The sequence below is a fragment of the Gymnoscopelus braueri genome, assembly GCF_963280865.1.
Source record: "Gymnoscopelus braueri genome assembly, chromosome: 6".
Lineage (NCBI taxonomy): Eukaryota > Metazoa > Chordata > Actinopteri > Myctophiformes > Myctophidae > Gymnoscopelus > Gymnoscopelus braueri.
The window spans coordinates 23,955,708-23,975,489 of NC_137607.1; the positions used below are offsets into that span (position 1 = coordinate 23,955,708).

A 19,782-nucleotide genomic window follows, 5' to 3' on the forward strand; every position below is an offset into this window, starting at 1 on the left:
GCGAGAGGTCCAAATGAATGGAATGGCTGTGGGCGTCAGCGGCGGAAGTAGCAATTCTCCCTTTATATAAGTAGATAAGTAGATGGAAAGAATTACCTGTTTTCGAATGGATCCATTGTAGTTATATTATTCTGTCACAATACATTTGTTAATACCTTTCATTGGTTTAGTATATATAAAACCACAGAAAGACTTAATCACTGTTACTTTCACTTAAATCACTTAAAGCTCACAAAGCGCAACATGTTGTGAGCTTGTAGAGTTTCTATTTTTGCAATTTTTGTGTGACAAATAAAAAATAAAAGTATAAATTATGGAGAGACAAGCAACAATTTGCTGGAGCTATGTGCCGCATTCAGTTATTATGTGACAGCCACTTCTGCTTTGTGGTTTTATTGTCTTGGGACAATAAAAACATGACACAAAAATGTGCCGTGTGTGAATTTTCAATGCAGGGCGTATTTTCAAACATAAAAATGTCAGACGCAGATGCCTCACTGAACATAGACAAATGTCCAGACAGGATTACATTTCTGAAGGCCTCTCAGTTTGCCATGTTCCATTGCTGTAAACAGGGGACATATTTGAACCGAAACATTCCCCCATCATAATATTGATGGGAAATATGACAGGCTAATATTTATGAGTGCAGTGACATGTAATATGTGATACATTATGGAAAAATGTGCGTTTGATGTTCTGAGTTGTGTATTTGTGATATACAATTCATATTGTTCCTTCCTGTTTTTCTTTTACACTCATCTGAATACCATTCAATACATAACAGCAGAGATGATACATTCTTTATAATTTAATTCCATGTGCAGTAGCCCTCGAAACTCCCCCTGCCATTGTGAATGCAACATGAAGGATGCAAGAACACAGCTAGAAAGTATTAATAAAAAAATAACTACCCTTGTGGGTCACATTTTACAATCTCAGAGTTAAATTATTACTCCGGATTTTACTGTGTAATGAAATCTTCCAAAAGGTAGGAGCTTAGGGCAGATGAGCTTGGTCACTATCACTAACAGCAGGCACAGCTGGATCACTAGCTGCTACCAGTCCTTTTACCCAGGGCATAGCCATGGAGTAGGGACATTAGAAGGCACGTTCAGGTGAAGCAGGGAGGCAGTCGTCTGGCCTATCTATAGAGCTTGTTGTAAATAAACAGAATTGGAAAGTAAGCCGGCATGTAATGTTGCTAGCATGCATTGACATTAAGCATCTCACTGTTATTGTTTTTATCTGACTATGGACTATGCACAATTTTGGTAAATATGCATGTTACGAGAGAGGGCAGGGGCTATGAGGCTATATTATGTGAATAAATGATCACCCAGGCAAGTGGTATTCCCTTATCTTTAAATTTGCCAGCTGATTGGACTGGTAGTCACTGTTATACGCTAAAGGCTTTAGTACAAAGTCTATGGCACTGAAATACATAGTGCTTCTAAACATCAATATTAATTTGGGGGTAAATGTACAGTACAGAACAGTTGGTTGGCTTATGTCACTACATCATTTGTTTAGCCCGGTGGTTCTCACATTTTTGTATTTATTTCATGGACCCCCATAACTCTCAGAGTTACAGACCTGTAAGGGTGCATTTGGAACCCCCTCACTGGTTTAGCTTATGGTTAAATACCTTTGGTAATAGACTTGAGAGTGACAAGAAACTCCACAGCTGTCAGTGGCTGAGCCACATGCAACCTGCAGCAACACTGATGGTCAAGTCAGCAGGATACTGTCAGTTTACTGCAATTTACTACTGCCAATTTACTACAGTATTATTTGGCTTCGGTTGAGGTAAAACTGTTTTATTCTAAGCAGTGGTGTTGGAGGGAGCATAACGTGTAATTTACTATTAACATTTGGGAAATAGTCCATGATGTTTGAAATAAAGCAACTTGATGAAAAATGCAAGTGACTGGCCAAGCTACTGTCCCTAACAGTTTACTACTTGCCCCAGGCAATCATTATTAGAGAATCAAGGCTGATAATAGAACATAGAACAGCTGTGCATTGAATTAGTTTAGTTGTGTGTGTGTGTGTGTGTGTGTGTGTGGGTGTGTGGGTGTGTGGGTGGGTGGGTGGGTGGGTGTGTGTGCACATGTGCGTGCGTGTCACTCTGTCCACAAATGTGTTCACCAGAGGGTGATGAAAACGTTGTGACCTTGTAGATAGGCTATTTTCCCAATATTTGAAATGCTTGGACATATATTTCCATGGTCAAAATATTGAACGATTATTAATCAATTATTTTATCAAATCGATTATTGATACATATATTTTTAATTATCAATTAGTTAATTTAACCCATTTAGACCTGAGGCCGTTTTCTGGAAAAAGTGAATTTCTTATTAAAATAATACAAATAAAATGTCATGTTACTATATACATAGCAACATCTAAAAGGACACAGATGCTTTCCCGGATTGAAGGGTATAAGAACGTATAGGCTTTCCATGTCTAAATGGGTGAACTCAAGGACCTCAATCGAAACTAGACCGCAAGGACTTTTTTTGGACGGACCTTTTAGTCAAAATGTTATTAACTGTACTTGTGCTGTTTTTACATTATTGCCTTATAAAATATTAAATATTCAACTGTTGACCACCATCTCCAACATGCCAAACAAAGTGGCCAGTTGAAATCAACTCAAAACCCTGTTGCACAGCATCATCTTGTGGGACAGTCTACCCCAGGGATTCTCAACCTTTTTCATTTCATTGACCCCCCAATGTGATATGCATTAACTCTCAGACCTCCATTTGATATGATTTTTTATCTCTGGGAAACTACACTGTGAAATTCTCAGTGTAGATTGAGTGTACGGGTCCATTTTGGTGTACGGCATGGTTCCATTCGGTTCCATTTGTACACTCTCGGAGACCAATAAGTGACCATCGCATCCTATCTATCATTTAGTTAGAACCCCCTCAAGGACCCCTGGGGGGGGAAATGCTGCGGTCACAATCCCTGATCAGAATTTGGTCAGAATGTATTGAGAGGATAGCCCCTTGAGATGCAGCAGTCCTATACACATAAGTAAATCTCCATATATGGACATATCAGCATGCCCATACATGGGCATATACTGATGGAAACCAGGAATTTCCATATATGGACATAAAAGGGACACGGACAGACAGATGCAGAGATCTCCATATATGGGCGTATCAGTCTGATCGGTGGTGCAACGTACTGTAGGTGTGAGGGCCCCGTAATTGCCCAGCACTAGTGTGAAGGTTGGGTCATAATGTATCATGCTCTGTAAAAAAAAGAAAATCCATGAAAATGTCTGTTTGACTAAACGAGCCTGCACTCTACTGTATAATGCAGCTTCACCACTGAACACAGCATTGTGATTTGTGTGGCTTCGTTGACAAACTGCTCAGACAGTAACTTAACTAAAGATTAGACAGGGAGGCCACACTGTTATTAGACTCTGTGTTTTCTTTCTTTCTGAACAGTATAAAGTAAAGTAAAGCACTGTAACACTGTGTATGTGTCATTCTAGGTGGAACTTCCTCCTGCTCCTGTCAGCATGCTCTGCAGTGCTATCTGCAGAAGAAGACTACCTAACACAAGGTAAGCAACATATAGACCTTATAGATAGTGACATCTACTGTATCTATAAATTCACAAAACCTGTGTGTGTGTGTGTGTGTGTGTGTGTGTGTGTGTGTGTGTGTGTGTGTGTGTGTGTGTGTGTGTGTGTGTGTGTGTGTGTGTGTGTGTGTGTGTGTGTGTGTGTGTGTGTGTGTGTGTGTGTGTGTGTGTGTGTGTTTTTGTGTTATCCTTTTAGCCCAAATGTCTGACAGTGCGCTGTCTACATTTCTGTCTAATAAAGTATTCAATCGATCAATCAAACCAATTGACTGCAAATTTGGTACGTGTGTCCTCCACGTCCTGGGGGTGTGCTAGCCTGGGATCCAGCCTGCTTCGCTACGTTCGGCGGACTTTTTTTTCTCTCTTCGCTTCTCAGTCTGGAGAGCACCCTATTGACTCGTTTTGCAGAACTACACTGGAACTACATATGTTACGTTGGGCAACGTCGTTGCTGATTGGATGTTGTTCAAACGAATGACGAATCACAACGATCACACTGTTTTTTTTGTCCCGCCCCGCACCACAGACCAATCAGAAGCCACGGTTCGATTCCTACCTTATGCCATGTCCCGCCTCCCTTGGAAATAGGAGGCTTTCCAGACTGAGAAGCGAAGAGAGAAAAAAAAGTCCGCCGAACGTAGCGAAGCAGGCTGGATACCAGGCTAGGGGTGTGCAGTGCCAAGTGGGAATTCGGTCAGGAGGGGGGGGTGGTTTGGAGTGAAGGCATCGGCTTCCCTTCTCGATTAGTCGATTAGTCAAAAAAGTAATCGATAGAATAATCACTAAGAAAATAATCAATAGTTGCAGGCTTGCAGCCCTACAAACTCCTACACCGACCAGTGCCCTCCACATATGGGGTCTGAGGTCATAGCGAACAACATCGCTATGACCTCAGAGATCCACAGGGAAGCTATTAGACCCCATCTTGTTTCTGTTAGTAAAACCCTCCGTCTCTATTGTCCTTGTCTGTGGTTAAGCAAAGTTCTATTGCTGACCTTTGCCCTCCAGTCCTATTAGTGATGGATCACAAACCCATTTTTATTGCTTTAGGTGTCAATGGACAGACAAGTTGTGATTGATTACTGCTATCTCACATTGTGAAGTGACAGCATTAACACTCAGCAGGCGTTTCAGAATGATTGCATTTTAGTGTGCCTTACTAGAATGAGAACCGCTGGATGAAATGAACAGAAATGTCATATTTCTATCATTATTCCCATGTTGATGTCCATGGTCTTGTAGATCAGCTATTTTAGCTATTTTAGAAAAATCTTGAAAGTATCAAATCGTTAATCATTATCATTAGTAGCGGGCATTGTCATCATAATTGCCTTTTGCATATTTAAGTTATTTGTCATATCTGCTCCATTACATTTTTGTTTACAAAGCCTAAAAGGCAAACAGAAATGTAATGTTTCATTTAGTTCCATTTATGGAGATCTCTGTCTGACTGTCTGCCTTTGTCCTTTTTATGCCCGGCGATTCTGGACAACCGGATCTCCATATAGACCAATTATTTGTTTACCAACATTGAGACTGGACGCACAGGTGATTGTTTCATGCAATCAATTCCCAACATATTGTTTCGGGGTGCGCTGGTTTCAGCACACCCCAACCCCCTCTTGTGTGTTAGCTAGTGAGGCGCGTCCTAGCGAGACATGACAGAATGGGTTTCATTTGGTGCCGGCCTGCGTGCGCATACTGATTCTTATCAGTGTGACGTCGTCTGTTAAGGGGTCTATATGCCTATTGCCTACAGTATATATGGGCATATCGGTCGATCTGCCGCTCCGACCGACTTTGAACTGGTCACTGCACTCCCTCGGGTCCTCGGTGATGTGCGCACCGAGTTTGAAGTCGCTCGGTCAGACAGTTCTGGAGATACGTCATGGACAGATATGCAGAGATTTCGCGCATTTATTGTAGGATGACCATTAATTGTCAACTAAAAAGTCATGATGGTGACAGTCCTGGTGTTGTGCTAGCTTCTTATACCAGGCAGTGGGACAGGCAGTGTGTCCATCACAGAGGGACAGCAGCTGCACACAGGAGCGTTTCCACTCATGCTTTCTTTTGAACTCGACATGTCTGCTCTTGCCCCCTAGGTTTCAGAATGCAGGTAGAGACAGTTCAAAATATCCCTTCCCCTCCCTTGCTTCCCTCCCCCCCCCACACATTTCTCTTTCACTGCTCTCATCTTTGGTCCATCATGTCAAATCTCTAAACATGTCACGTACATGCGCACTGTGAAGGACACACTAAGAAGAGCACTCTGGAAAAAGGAACGCTAATAATCAGTCAGACAGAGAGGAAGAGGAAATCCCAGGGAAATGCTTAGTGTATTTTGGCAGCTGTGCCTCCTTACTGGTCAGATGTTGGAGAAAAGACGATATCCGCGCAGCGTTCAGCCGTGAGAGCAGCTGGAGGTGAGGACAGAAGTTGGCGATTGGTCAGCGATAGCAGAAATAGAAGTTTTCATCACCGCTGAGTCACGCGTCAATGTTTTTCAGCCTTTGCAAGAGCACTCCTCGAGAGCCCACATACTGTTACTGTATGCCTCAGTATGCAACTTCTTTGCAAGAACTTGCCTTGACTCAAGGAAGAGCCTTAATAAAAGAAAGTAAAGAAAACTACTCTTCCACACCGTCAACTCCTTGAATCAGCCAATCTTGGCTGAGATGACATATAGTTTTTTTGACAGGCATTTTGCTGGGACACTGCCAGGAAAAACATTTATTGTATGCATGCACATAACGTACAAAGATTACATTTATGACAAATCTAATTTTCAGAAACAGGTCCACGATACATGACTTTGAACATAGTCCCAATTGCTTCTGGTTGAGGTGCACTAACGTAAACACCATCAGGGTTGTGTTGCTTTATTAAAGCCTGTGTAATTGTCTTCCTTGCTCATATCTCTCATTGTGGAGCCCACTCCACACAGAATCAATCCATCATAAGCAGGGGGAGGAGGAATGTGAACTGAGAGCTGGAGCAGCTTTTCTTCACATATGAGACAGGTTAATTGGAATCCAGGCTGACGTTACCTCGGGCAAAGAATGTCAAGGACATCAGCGTGCGCTCAGATCCGCTGCAGATAGATAGACAAGACCCTCTGCCTGCCTCAGATGCAGGAGTTGAGTCCCGCAATACCACTGCCATCCAGACATGTTTCTCATTCCCTCCCCACTGTCTCAATCAATCTCTATGTTTCTCTTTCTCTGTACTCTCTCCCTCCCTCAGTCCTAACAACAGCAACCTTTTGGTTGGGTTGAATTCCAACCTTTGAAACTCACCCATACCTTAAAACAAAGCCAAAATGTGTATACCACCCCCTCTCACCAGACAAATACTGTTTCCCACTGTATTTCCTACCAGGTTGCCCTATCCTGGTCTGCTATGGTTTTTGTATAGTATATATTTTGGAAGTTTTAATCCCATAGATCTCATTTCTGGATTGGGGATTATACTTATTATGAGCATTATGTTTGTTCCTAAAAGTTGTTACAAAAGAGATAACCCGCTTCACCACAATATGCACCAAAATAATATTACAACTTGTGTTTTGTAGACACCAGGGCTTAGTGAGGAAAGATTTTAAAGCTACAATCCATAAGTTTTATGTCCGTTGTCTCCCTCTTCTGACAGTGAGAAGTAATTACAACAATGTCCGAACTACAGTAAAGATGGCAGCATATGTCCAATCCAGTGCGCTGTCTGCTTCAAATAACTTTATTGTCATTAATGTTGTCAAGCAGTTTAAATGGAAGAGTGGGGAGACCACCTCCAACCACTGCAGATGTCCAAGTAGTTATCATGTTTTAGTTATTAAAATAAGTATATTGTAGCTTTACCGTACGTTTTATAACATTTTTGTGTGTGATTTTGGGACTCGTATACAGTACTTAAACCAGCAAACCCATAAGCTGTTACAATATAGTTCATATACTTCATATTACATTGCATGAGGTATGAATATTTTTTATTTATTAATTATGTCAAAATAAAATAAAATGGCATACTGTTGTAAAAACAATGTGACACAAAGTAAAAAAGAAAATGCTAAATACTATATACTATATATACTAATGCAGAATACTGTTCTCCACATGTGTAACACGTTTGATGACTGTTTGAATTGAAATACAACAGCATTTGATTGGTAGGCTATCAATCCTTACGTTTCTTTCTCAGTGAAAGGTTGGTGCAATTATGAAATGCAATTAGGACCCTGATGATATGCTCCTTTATACATATTTTTTAAGTGCTTCCATATGAAAGTACTTGATTTAAAGGTAAACCGACATCCCATCTGGCAGATCATTCCCCCATTTCTTCTGTCAACATTTATACCAAGTTTTCTAAGTTGGCTATTTGATTTGGCCCCAACGAGGTGAAATGTCAAAAAGTCACACATGTGCGACTCGTCTGCAACAGCTATGTTACAACTTTGATGTCTGATGTGTTTTGTTTTCTTTCTTCGTTGTCTGCATTCTTGACAATTAGCAACAGTGAATGCACAATGTCCTTTTTTTGGTTAAATTCATAGACATTTTGGGCAAATAATGATATTGAAACTTTAAGTTAAAGTTGCGTTTATCTCCCTCATTGGTGGAAAGTAAACTAAGTACATTTACTCAAATACTTTTTACTTTACTTGAGTATTCGATTTTTTTCTTTTGTACTATATACTTTTCATCTCAGAGGCAAAATTGTACGTTTTACTCCACTTACAAGTTACTTTGTAGATTTAGATTACAAAACATACATTAACCAATTAAGCCCTATAGCCTATTCAAAAATAGCTGATCTACAAGCTCATAATGTGCCACATCGTGACGTGTTGTGAGGTTGTAGATCTACTATTTTTGCTTTTGCTTTTTTTTAAAAATAGTACTTTTACTTTTGGTACTTTAACTATATTTTGATGCCACTACTTTTGTACAAGCTTTTGACTTGTAACAGAGTCTTTTTGTATTCTGTGTACTTCTTCCACCACTGATCTCCAATCTGTAAAGCAGCAACGTTCCAGGAGTATGAATAACAATCGTTTTCAAAGCAAGCAGCGTCTCTGGATTAGCAATGAAAATACCTCCATTGCTGCACCTCCTCCTGGGATTTCTCCACCAACACACTCACACGCACATGCACACAGACACACATGCTTTAAGACCCCTCCTGTTTCCTGGATTCCGTAGTGCTACTGACTGTCTGCCAGCACACTCACTCACACACACACACACACACACATACACACACACACTCACACACAGCGTCGGGTCAAGTTCAAAATGACTGACCTTGTTATGAATCAATTGACATTTACAATATGTGTCCTTGTTACCATTACTCATATTGTGTCATTTTAACTTTTTATGAAGCAATTGCAGTGCAGTGTTGACATATGTAACATTTCCATACAGATTAGTTATCCATCTTTTCTCCTTTGCTCAAAGCCTGCTGCTTTTTTACTGCTGCTGACTAGAGCCCGCCTGACATATCGGTGTGGCCGATATATCGGCCATTATTTGACGATTAGCCCCTATCAACCAGATCTACAAGCTCAATAGTTAAATCTTCTCGAATAGAAGCTTTAATCAAATCTAAGTTTTTCAAATTGATTGTTAGATTTTGCACTTTTTGTTTTACAAAATATCGGTCAAAACATCAGTAATCTGTGATCTGGAGGACTCTCCGAGATCTGATTCGGATAAAAAAATCTGGCATCGGTCAGGCTCTGCTGCTGACATGCTGTACTTCAATGTCAGTAGGTCTAACATCAATTCTTTGAGGGATTACCTGGCTGAGAGTAAGGGAAATTAATGACTCAGACCTTTGGAAAAAGGCTGGTATCATGAATCTCTGTTGCTAAAAATATTCAAAAAATCCTGTTACTGTATCCCAGCACTGCACTACCCCTGGATCCTGTCCCGTCCCCTCCACTCATATGGACCGCAGCTGGTACTGTTCCTTGCTCATGGAGAAAAATGACGAGGGGACCGTCTGTTGTTGCGCTATACATCTGCTTTTACCAAACACGGATCAGGGTCTTCACAGTGTCCTAGAATAGTTGATCGGTGACCAGTTGGCTCTTAAAATGCCCTGAAATGTACTTTGTCATGTGATCTGAGTAAACCTGGATTAGTGCTCCTTTTCCTGACAGCTTCTGTTTCCTTGGCCACTATGATTATGGGTAATCTCTGATGTCAGAGAAATGGCGTATGACCGTACACTGGGTTCACATATTGCATCACCAGAGAACATTGATTAATTTGAACCAGTTAAGTTCTATCGATTATTACTTAGCCCAGGTTTCTGTTATAATCTCACAGTTTGAAGCTTACCATTGTCTGTTCTCTGTCCTTTAGGAGTGGATATTCTCTATCGGCTGGGGCTCACAGCCCAGAACAGCAGAGACGTTCCCTACAAGAGGCCCAGCTCCCCCTCCCCCTCTTCTTCCTCCACTTCCATCAACCCTCCCACACCCCTGAGCCCCGATCCCTCTCAAGACGGAGTTCTGCTCGACCCAAACTCCCTCTATGAGGCCCCTGCAGGCGGCTTGTTCCCGCCAGAGATCGGTGAGGAGTTTTCTGTGGTGGTGAGCCTCAGCTCCTGGCGAGCGAACAATGCTTTTCTCTTCAGCGTCAAGGACGGCAGGGACCGGCTACGCTTTGGCATCCAGCTCTTGCCGCGCAGAGTGGCGGTGTACACTGCTGAGAAGGCCTCAGTCTACTTCACCTACGAATGGCAGGACGGACGCCAGCACTCGTTTGCCGTTGCCGTTCGTCCGCGCTCCGTGTCCTTCTATGCGGATTGCGGGGCGGTGCACCGGCGCGAGCAGACACTCGTCAGGCCTCAGGTGTTGGGGGATTCTGGGGGCATGTTCACCCTTGGGAGGATGAACTCCAAAGCAGCCCCTTTCCTGGGTCGTGTCTGCCAGTTGGACATCTACCCATCTGCCCAGGCTGCCACTCGCTACTGCGACTACCTTAAAAAACAGTGTCGGCTGGCCGACACTTTTCGATCGCACTTGCCGAGATCAGGTTTAGATATGGTGGCTAATGACCGCCCCGCACCCACTACGGATCGTCCCCGTACACTGGCTGAAGACTCCCACACCCATCAGACCCTCGCAACGACTAGAGCAATCCTCCACCCGTCCACTGGCAGTCCCCTTGTACAGTATTCAACTCTGAACCCATCAGTACAACCTCATCTGGGGGGCCGGAGGCAGAGCCACATCTCCCTTCTGGAGACCATTGCTCATTCCACTACCATCGCTTCCCTCCACCCCAACAATCCCACCTCAGCCAGTCTGAGCCATCTGGCCACTCTGGGCGTCTCATATAGGACTCCCGTCACCGCCATACCATCAGGGGGCACTAGGAAGCCCGAGGGCGCTGTCACTCAGTCTGAGAACAACACAGAGGAGGAGAGCGGTCCAAGGAGGTCACCGGCCACCGATGCCACCCCTGGTTTGATCACCTCAGTCAGGCGTCTGAAAGAGGGCCTTAGGAATCCCTCTAGTACCAGCTCCACGGACTCAAACCCCCAGACCCAGGACACTGACTTGCTCTTGGAAACCCAGCTGATATCAAATGGCACTACTCTCTACCGGGAGAACCAGGTGGACACCTCAGAAGAGCGTGGCACTGATGGGAGCTATGACGATACGGACACAGGAGGCTACGATTACGGATATGAGGAGCAAGATTACTTCTATGATTACGAAGGCGGCTTCCATGGCTCCAAAGGAGAACCAGGTCTTCCGGTAAGTGCTTGACTATGAATGCGGTATATTGCTTGTCTGGGACGCTTACAAGTCAGTGCAGACCTACAGCATGCATGATCAAGGAAATAAATTACAATGCAAAGCAATCATGGTTAATTTACGGTCATTATGCTGTGAGTGGCTTGGCTTGCTCCCATAGTCACTCACAGGATAGCTATATGAAAGAAAAGATTTTGGCAGGACGGTGGATTGATTTAGAGGTAAGGTGATGGCATGTCCAAGTGCTTTTCTTTTTTTCATGTATCAACCGGTGCTTAAGATAATAACACATGTCATTCCCCCGGTGAAATATTGCCACCTTCTTTCTCTCTTTGTGTGAGGGAGCTGATCATCTATTGGTTGCTAGATACAGTACAGTCAGCCTCTGGTGAGAAAGGTATTAACCATCTGTCCAACTTCATGACGTCAGCTACTGTAGCTGTTATGTTAGCTTGGCCTCTGCCGTGTGAATCTATCCCATGAAACCATGGAGGAAACAACCTGCCACTCTTCTAAATGAGATCTTGGTCTTGGTTGCTTATGTTTCCATGAGAAAGTGTCAGGTCCTTCTGTCTTTCCTGATCAAAGCCTCAGGATGTGCGTGATGTTAGATCAGTGAACTGATATGCCAGAGTTTTCCATGGCATTACCTCAGCTATAAAGCACCTGTGACTTTATGGTTGTTACGCACCTTAGCTAAGACAGTTGTTGCAGCTCGTCCTTACTTCCCAGAGTCTTGAGTTTAGCACAGGGGTCTTCAACAGGGGGTCCGGGACCCCTAAGCGGTCTTCTGAGTTACAGGGAGGCCGCCAAACGTTTGTGTGGTAGGATTCTTTTTTTTTACATTTTACATTAATCACTTGAACCCTAGCATCCCTATTCTGACCAGAACTTTAGCCGAAAATAGCCGATCTACAAGCTCACAACGCCTCGTGCTGTGAGTCGTTGTGAACTTGTAGATCTGCTATTTTTGGCGAGGTTTGGTGTAGAGGGAAAAAAGACCAGACCAAGTATTGACGGTTTAACTGGTTTAATGTCTGAAAATACACTTTAACATGAATCCACTGATGAAGCTATCTATGAAATCTATGAAAATCTGCAACACCATTTTTGTACAATGTGTAATGGGGGTCCCTGCTTCATCTCTATCAGCTAAGGGGTCCTTGGCCTGAAAAATGTTGAAGACCCCTGGTTTAGCATACTACTATACAGTAAAATTCTGAGTGTTAGTTTCTCACAGAGTGTACAAATTGCCCCACAAGAGTCAGAATTCTGCTGTGTGCAGCATGCTTAGAACCAAACAGTCTAGGTTCTCTCTATAGGCCTGGAATCAAAATGGGTTGAACACGTGAACATTTTCTTGTGGGTCCACCACATGAAAGGATTTTAAACAAATGTTGCACTGTGTTTGTTCTTTTCTGCTGTTGTCCTATTGTTTTTTTCCTTCTATGTACTGGCTCAGTCTGCTACTGACTGCTTTGATGCAGGGATGTTTTGAATACAGGTTCAGATGAAGGTCAGTGGATTAGTGCGTTTGAACTTGTGTTGTTTAGAACTTCAAAACTAGATGATCCTCTTCACTAAAGGAACAAAAAAAGATTAGTTTCGTAAACACGTAACTACATAAACAGTGTGGTATGAATGGGCTAACAGTTTTACATGATGAAAGATGTCTAAACTTAGCTTTTGGAACTGGAATGTTATACAATTATTGGCAATTATTTTTTCCCACCATCGCAAATTTATCATAAAAGTCATGTAAATTGCATTTTTACTGCTTGCGGCACTATTGCTTGACTGTTGCTCCATATGCGGGAAGGAAGAATAAGATTCAGATGTGTTTTCTGCAGTGAGGCAAAAAGAACAGTCTTGCAAGCCATCATTTGAGACTTACTTTCTAATAATAATTTTCTTATGTTACATAACACTAAAAAAAGAAAAACTATACCAAGTATAATGAGTGATTTGCTACCCATGACGACAAAGTATCAAAATGTGAATCTATTATCCAGAATCCAGTAGCCATAAAGCAATTCCACGCTTACTGCGTGTGTTGAGCAACATGCTTATCTGACCATTGAGCAACTTGGTGAGAGGCGCAACCCATTTATTCCTATGAACTTCTGAATCGTGAGCAGTAGGCTAGTCTTGACTTGATATCTGATTATAAGGATGGCTTGGAGTTCACCTGGACTCTGAGCTTCAAAGGATGGAAGGGATGGAAGTGTAGACGTAAGTCACTCATCACCTTCCTAATGCATTTCCCCTCTCGGAAATCTCACTTCCACCGTCTGTTATTAGGTCTGCCTATGCAGACAGCTCACTTGCTGACGATATGATAGGATACAATGCAGGGGCTATTTTGCGCCAAAAATAGCGGATCTACAAATTCACAACGTATAAATCAGGCTGTACGAAGATGATTCATGCTGTCACTTTTCCAGAACTTGGGTCCTCAATTCTATGCGTTGAATTGAATTGAGACTCTGCCTTGGTGGTGCCAGAGCAAGCGTGAACTTTATTTAACTTTAACTTTTTATTTTCATGAGCATCATGATCTCTTTAGGCCCTGCCTGTTGTTGTGGTGAATGTCGTGCTGTGCAGTGCTCACAGTTTCCATTGGGTCTGTGTGTGGGAGTGCAACAGAGGAACAAACAGCTGGTTCTTTCTAGTTGCTCTCTGTCTTTTTCTCTGTCTCTCATGTCTGACATTTAGAAGAGGTCCAGAATGCATCCTAATTTGCATGACCCTAAATACAGTCTGTATAGAGCATTGATTGGAAGTACACAGTTACACAGATGACTTGAGTAATGTTGATTGATAATGCTAATGTTGATTATGTTCTGCTCAAAGTAGTCTCATACAGTAGGTGGTCTGATATTGCTGACATTCAATTTAACATTATGACGGAAGTTCACAGAACCAATGTGACTTAATGAGCTGCTCTGTGACTTTTTTTGGCTTGGAGTAGTCACCCTTATTTAATCATTGCATCCAACTTTGAAAGTGAGTTGACAGTTTGGTCCAAATCCAATTCATATTCAGTGACATATTTATTTTGCTGTAATTTATATGCTAAGGCGGCTGACTCAGCCATAGGATGCTGTGTCCAAATAATCAATAACCATAGAAAATGTCTTCAGAGTATGATTGGATATAATTAAATAAAGCATATTATACCAATGAGGGGATTCTACCGCAAGCTGATGTATTACCAAATTGAAGCTATGTGATATTCAAATGGAACAATGGGCTTAATGCTTTATAAGACTTTGAGTAGGTTGCATCAACAAGGATTAAGTCCTAAACCAGTTTAAATCAAAGTTGAACTGTTGCACAACATTATAAGCATGGATCAAATCTACCCTAAATTTAATTTAAGCCTGGATGTCATTGAGATTTATATTTCAACAGGGATTTCAACAACTCACATGGGCATGCCCCCTTTTGTACCCATATATGGAGCTGACTGATTTGTTTGCGCCTTACAACACTTTTTTTTCGTCTTCGTCTTTCGTCTATTTATTTTGGGGCTTTTTTATTTTCGGCTAAGAGATTTGGTGTAGAAGGAAAAAAGGAGCAGGTAGAGATCCCTGACCCTGGGGGACTCCAGGCCACTATGTGGTGAAAGTCCTAATCTAAGATTTGTTAATCAGAGTTAAAACTAAATTGAGCAACAGAGTTAACCACATGAACCGTAGCATCCCTATTCTTGGCATGTCAAAATAGGTGCACATTCAGAGAAAATAGTTCTACGAGCTCACAATGCATCGCTACACGGCACGTAAGCTTGTAGATCGCTATTTTTGCCAAAGGAGGAGGCCAAGTAAAGAAGTAAGAAGTAAAGAAGTGTAGGTTTAAATTGTTAAAATTAAATAAAAACTTGGATCAACAAATCTTAGATTAGCCCTTTACTGTATAAACTCTGCTTAATTTAGGCTAATACACTTCCTCCTCTCTTTTGGCTACTTGCTGAATTGTAGACGATTTCATCTTCCTCTGTTCTCTTGGGTTTCTCTTGTTTTCCCAGAGAGGCTAGGCTATAAATACAATAGTTGACAACGGTGTACACAAATCGATGATGAGCTTCATTGTGGGAGGAGGAGGTAGTTGAGGGGGAATTCCTTTTTGGATGACTAATCATTTTTGGGCGGTGTAGCCGCCCCTATAAGTGGGGTTGGGACACCTCATTAGTATTAGTTTCCTGCACTGTGATTGGCCCATTAGTAGACCCCTAGCTGTACTGTGATTGGCTGACTCTATTGGCTGACTCTATTCAGCACTGTGATTGGCTAGCGAGACACATGATGACATTAATAACCTATAAATAGGATTATGCACTTCCAAAAAAACTTTTTTTTTTGGAAGTGAGCTTCCATCACTATGATGACCACTGTGATGACCACACCGCCCACTTCACACTGGGTGTGATTTTTTCATGACAAATGTAGCTCACAGCGCAAATTCAATAAAGAAGATCTAGAGTTGTTCATATGCTCTGCAGCCAATCTGCCAACCTGCAGTCAATCTGCAGTCAGCCAATCAGGCGGTTGGACTCCGCCTTTAAATATCACTGCCTCTCACACTGGTCATTCTCTTTCCAGCATGCAGCAAGCAAACATGCTCTCTCTGTGGCTTCACACACAGAGCTTTCAAACAAAGCGCGTGCTCTCCATGCTCTGCAGCTTACACACACAGAGCTCCAAGCGGCAGCTCATCAGCTTTTTCAATAATTTTTCAGGGTTATTTTAGATCTGATGTTTTGCATTTTTACCTCATTCCTTCCATGACTAGGTTTTTTCCATCAATCACCAGCTGGTGCTTCAGCCTTATCCAACAATCTGGCCACACACCTTTCAGGTGCATTGGCTGCCTTCATTCCAGCCCTGCTTTCAACAGAGTGTAAGGCTATCATGAATGCAATAATGACTCAGCTAAATGCTGACTGCTCTTGCTACTGCTGCTACAGCTAATGCTAACTCATGTCTACAATGATCACTGCTAATGCTAACTTTTCAAACTGCTGCTAACATAACTGCTAATCATCACAGCTAATGGTACCTTTACTCAGGCTACTGTTAATCATGTCAACTACGCATGTCAACTGCTGCAGTCATGAGCCAGCAAATTCTGCTAAACCGCATTGCAACTACAGCTTCAGCTAATGCTACTCTTAATCAGTCTGCTGCTATTATGTCAAACTTTCAACTATTCTACTTCAACCGTTGCTACCACAAGGTTAGTAATGGGTCCGCTCATGCTGCTGTCTGCATTTCAGCTTTAGGACGGATAGATGAGAGCAAACCATCGCTGCGTGCTGGAAATTGAGCTATCATGTCCATGCTCCTCAAATTGCTTGCTATTACTACTACAGTCAGCTAATGCTATTCGTTTTATTACTGCAAACTTAAGGTCAGTCATGAGTCCGCTAAATGCTGCCAACTGCATCGCAACTACAGCTAATCATACTCAAATTGCTGCTATCATGTATGCTAAGAATTACAGCTATACTATTTCAACAGCTGCTGCTATGAGCTAATGCAAATTTTACTCAGCCTGTTGCTATCAGGCCGGCTATCATTACAGCTAATGCTACCATCACTCAACTGCTGTTAACATGTCTGCTAAGAATTACAGCTATGCTATTCATCTGCTGCTGCTATGAGCTAACGCAACTTTTACTCAGCCTGCTGCTTTCACGTCTGCTAAATCCCTAAAGCAGTCAGTCATGATTCTGCTAACACTGCCGACTGCATTGCTACTACAGCTTCAGCTCATGCTTCAACCGCTGTTAAAACAAGGTTAGTTATGAGCCTGCTAACACGGCCGACTACTCGCTAATACAGCTAATGCTATTTTCACCATGTTAATGCTAAAGTTGCCGTACTAAATTGCTGCCATCATCACAATGTTAATGCTTAAGTTGCCGTTTCTGCTGGCCTAGCAGGCCATTTCTTTATCTATTTTCTCATTCATTACCACATGGCCATTGCTGGCTAAACTTCTCCTGACTCAAAGGGTCTATACTATTTCTAGTAGCTTTAGCCTCTTGGCGACTACATTGTATTTGGCGTATAAGCAGTCTATGCTATTTCTAGTAGCTTTAGCCTTCCAGTACTGGCTAAATTTCACCTGACAAAATGGGTCAGTCTATGAGCCGCGATGGCCCTCTAATTTCTCTTTCACCTCTAATTTCAAATCGCCAACCCCGGCGTCATGCTGCCAACACGGCTTCATGTGCAAGCCGTCAAACGTGCTGACTGCAGTCAAACGTGCTGACTTCAAGAGAAGAAAACAGCTAATCGCGCTGACTTCAATTGACTTGCAAACGGCCGCTGTGCCGGCAGCCTATTGCGCTGACTGCGAGAGAAGAAAACAGCTAACCGCGCTGACTTCTCGAGCAATCAGGCAATCGAGCTAAGAGAAGCGCTGACTTCTGAGAGAAGAAAACAGCTTGCCGCGCTGACTTCTCAAGCAAACTGCCAATCGAGCTGAAAGAAGAAAACAGCTAGCCGCGCTGACTTCTTGCCGGCTCGCACTGACTCTCTTGTCGTTCTAAAGGCCGCGGTGGCCAATCGAGCCGAAAGAAGAAAACAGCTAGCCGCGCTGACTTCTTGCCGGCTCGCACTGACTCTCTTGTCGTTCTAAAGGCCGCGGTGGCCACGCATCTCCTTAGCCTTCCATTGCTGGCTAAATTTTCCCTGGCTTCTGCCGTGGCGGGCTCCGGCCACGCTCATTTCCTCGCTAAGTGTCATCTCATGTCTGGGCTTCTCTAGCCCATCACTCGCTGTTCGTTTCTGTCTTCACGGTGTTTTCCCCTTAAACCTAACTCTCCTTGTTTTGGGGCTTTCTCTCCTATTCCTAATCTGCTCGATTAAAATGCAAATGGAGTCTAATCGCCATAACCTGTACATTTTATTAATGTTGCATTGTATCAAGTAGCATGATCTCTCTTTATTGAAATGTAGCTCCAGGTGCAAATTCAATGAAGATCTGATACTTCATGCTCGTAGCACCTCGCATCATCTACGTCACTAAACGAGCACCCCTAATCAATAGGGCTCTGCTCCCTATCTGCAGTCAGCGACTGGGTTTCATTTTATCAAATGGAAGGAAACTGTAGTGCTGTTAGAATTATGATAATCTAGTCCGCACCCGGTCGACACATCCGTGGAGGGATATGCGCACACGATCTGGCAACCTGGGAGGCAGTTCGTCCCATAGCTGGGCAGCCCCGTAACCATGGCATCATATTTCACACAAACTCTAAACAGCCGAGAATTGGTGAAATCGAAAAACGGGCTTCGCAGTTCCACGCCCATGGTAATGGTCAATGGCTGCGGTCAACGTTCAGATCAATTGCTCCAGCCACTGAGGAGATCAGGGCAGGTCCGAACTTGGCTTCACCTCGCTCTACAGAGCTTTGTAGAATCATAGTAGGATTGTGTTAAAAATATTTATATGCATGTATTGCTGGATAAAGGTCATGTCAACGGATAAGTACGTTTAAGTGTCTGTGGCGCTAAGGACTCGCTAATCCCGAGACAGACGAGCCATGTTGACGATCTGTGTAATGCAAGTACTTTTCCACTTCCACTGCAAATCCACAAATATCACTGCATCTAACCTGTCATTTCTCAGTCAGCAAGCATCTCAGGAATGACTACTTTATCATCAAGCTACATGTCTTAGGATATCACTGCTTCTAACCTCTCATTCTCCTTTCAGTCAGCGACCAAGCAACCACCCCTGATGGGTATCTGCCAGTTGGCGTCAGGAATTGCTCCAACTTATTCGCTAAGCTACATGCATCACTATAGCGGATTATATACGGACGCATGCTGCATCCCTCTTATCTGTGCTGTTAGGAAAGGTCTGCAGCACGCTGCTGTTACACATGGTAGTAGACTTCATTCTCATTAATTGTAGGATGACCTCTCTTTAAGATGCATGCTGCATTATTTTAGTATAGTTAAATAATGAAATGCTGAGGTCCACAGCAAGATGCTGTTACACATAGATTTTTCACACAACTATATATATTCATCAGATTTATTTAAGGAATAGAATGTCCTTTTCGCTCCTACTCGCGATGCGGCACAGCAGTGGACATCGCTTTAGGACACCGTCTAGGACTCCTGAAGTTCAGGAATCAACAGGTTTCTGCATTTATCAGGCCTGTTGAACACATAGATAGACATGTATCACTATAGCGGATTATCCCATATCTTCAGTGAATTCTGGCCGTCCCTTTTCAATAGGAATACTTCAGCGTAAATAACTTCACCTCTCCTCCCCATGGATTGGTGTTCTTCTGTCCCTGCCATTGCCTCGTTATTTATCCTGTTTCTGTTATCAGCTAAAACACTTTAACATGCTAAGATCAGTTCATC

General features: G+C 42.8%; 1 protein-coding gene across 1 annotated transcript in view; it reads left to right on the top strand.

Moving 5' to 3' along the window:
* col24a1 (collagen type XXIV alpha 1 chain) overlaps positions 1-19,782 on the top strand; it is a 151,252-nt gene that overhangs the window by 19,095 nt on the left and 112,375 nt on the right. Inside the window, exons 2-3 of the mRNA XM_080430719.1 lie at positions 3,524-3,594; positions 9,987-11,389. Of these exons, the coding sequence (XP_080286845.1) occupies positions 3,524-3,594; positions 9,987-11,389 (1,474 nt within the window). The remainder of the gene's footprint in view (positions 1-3,523; positions 3,595-9,986; positions 11,390-19,782) is intronic.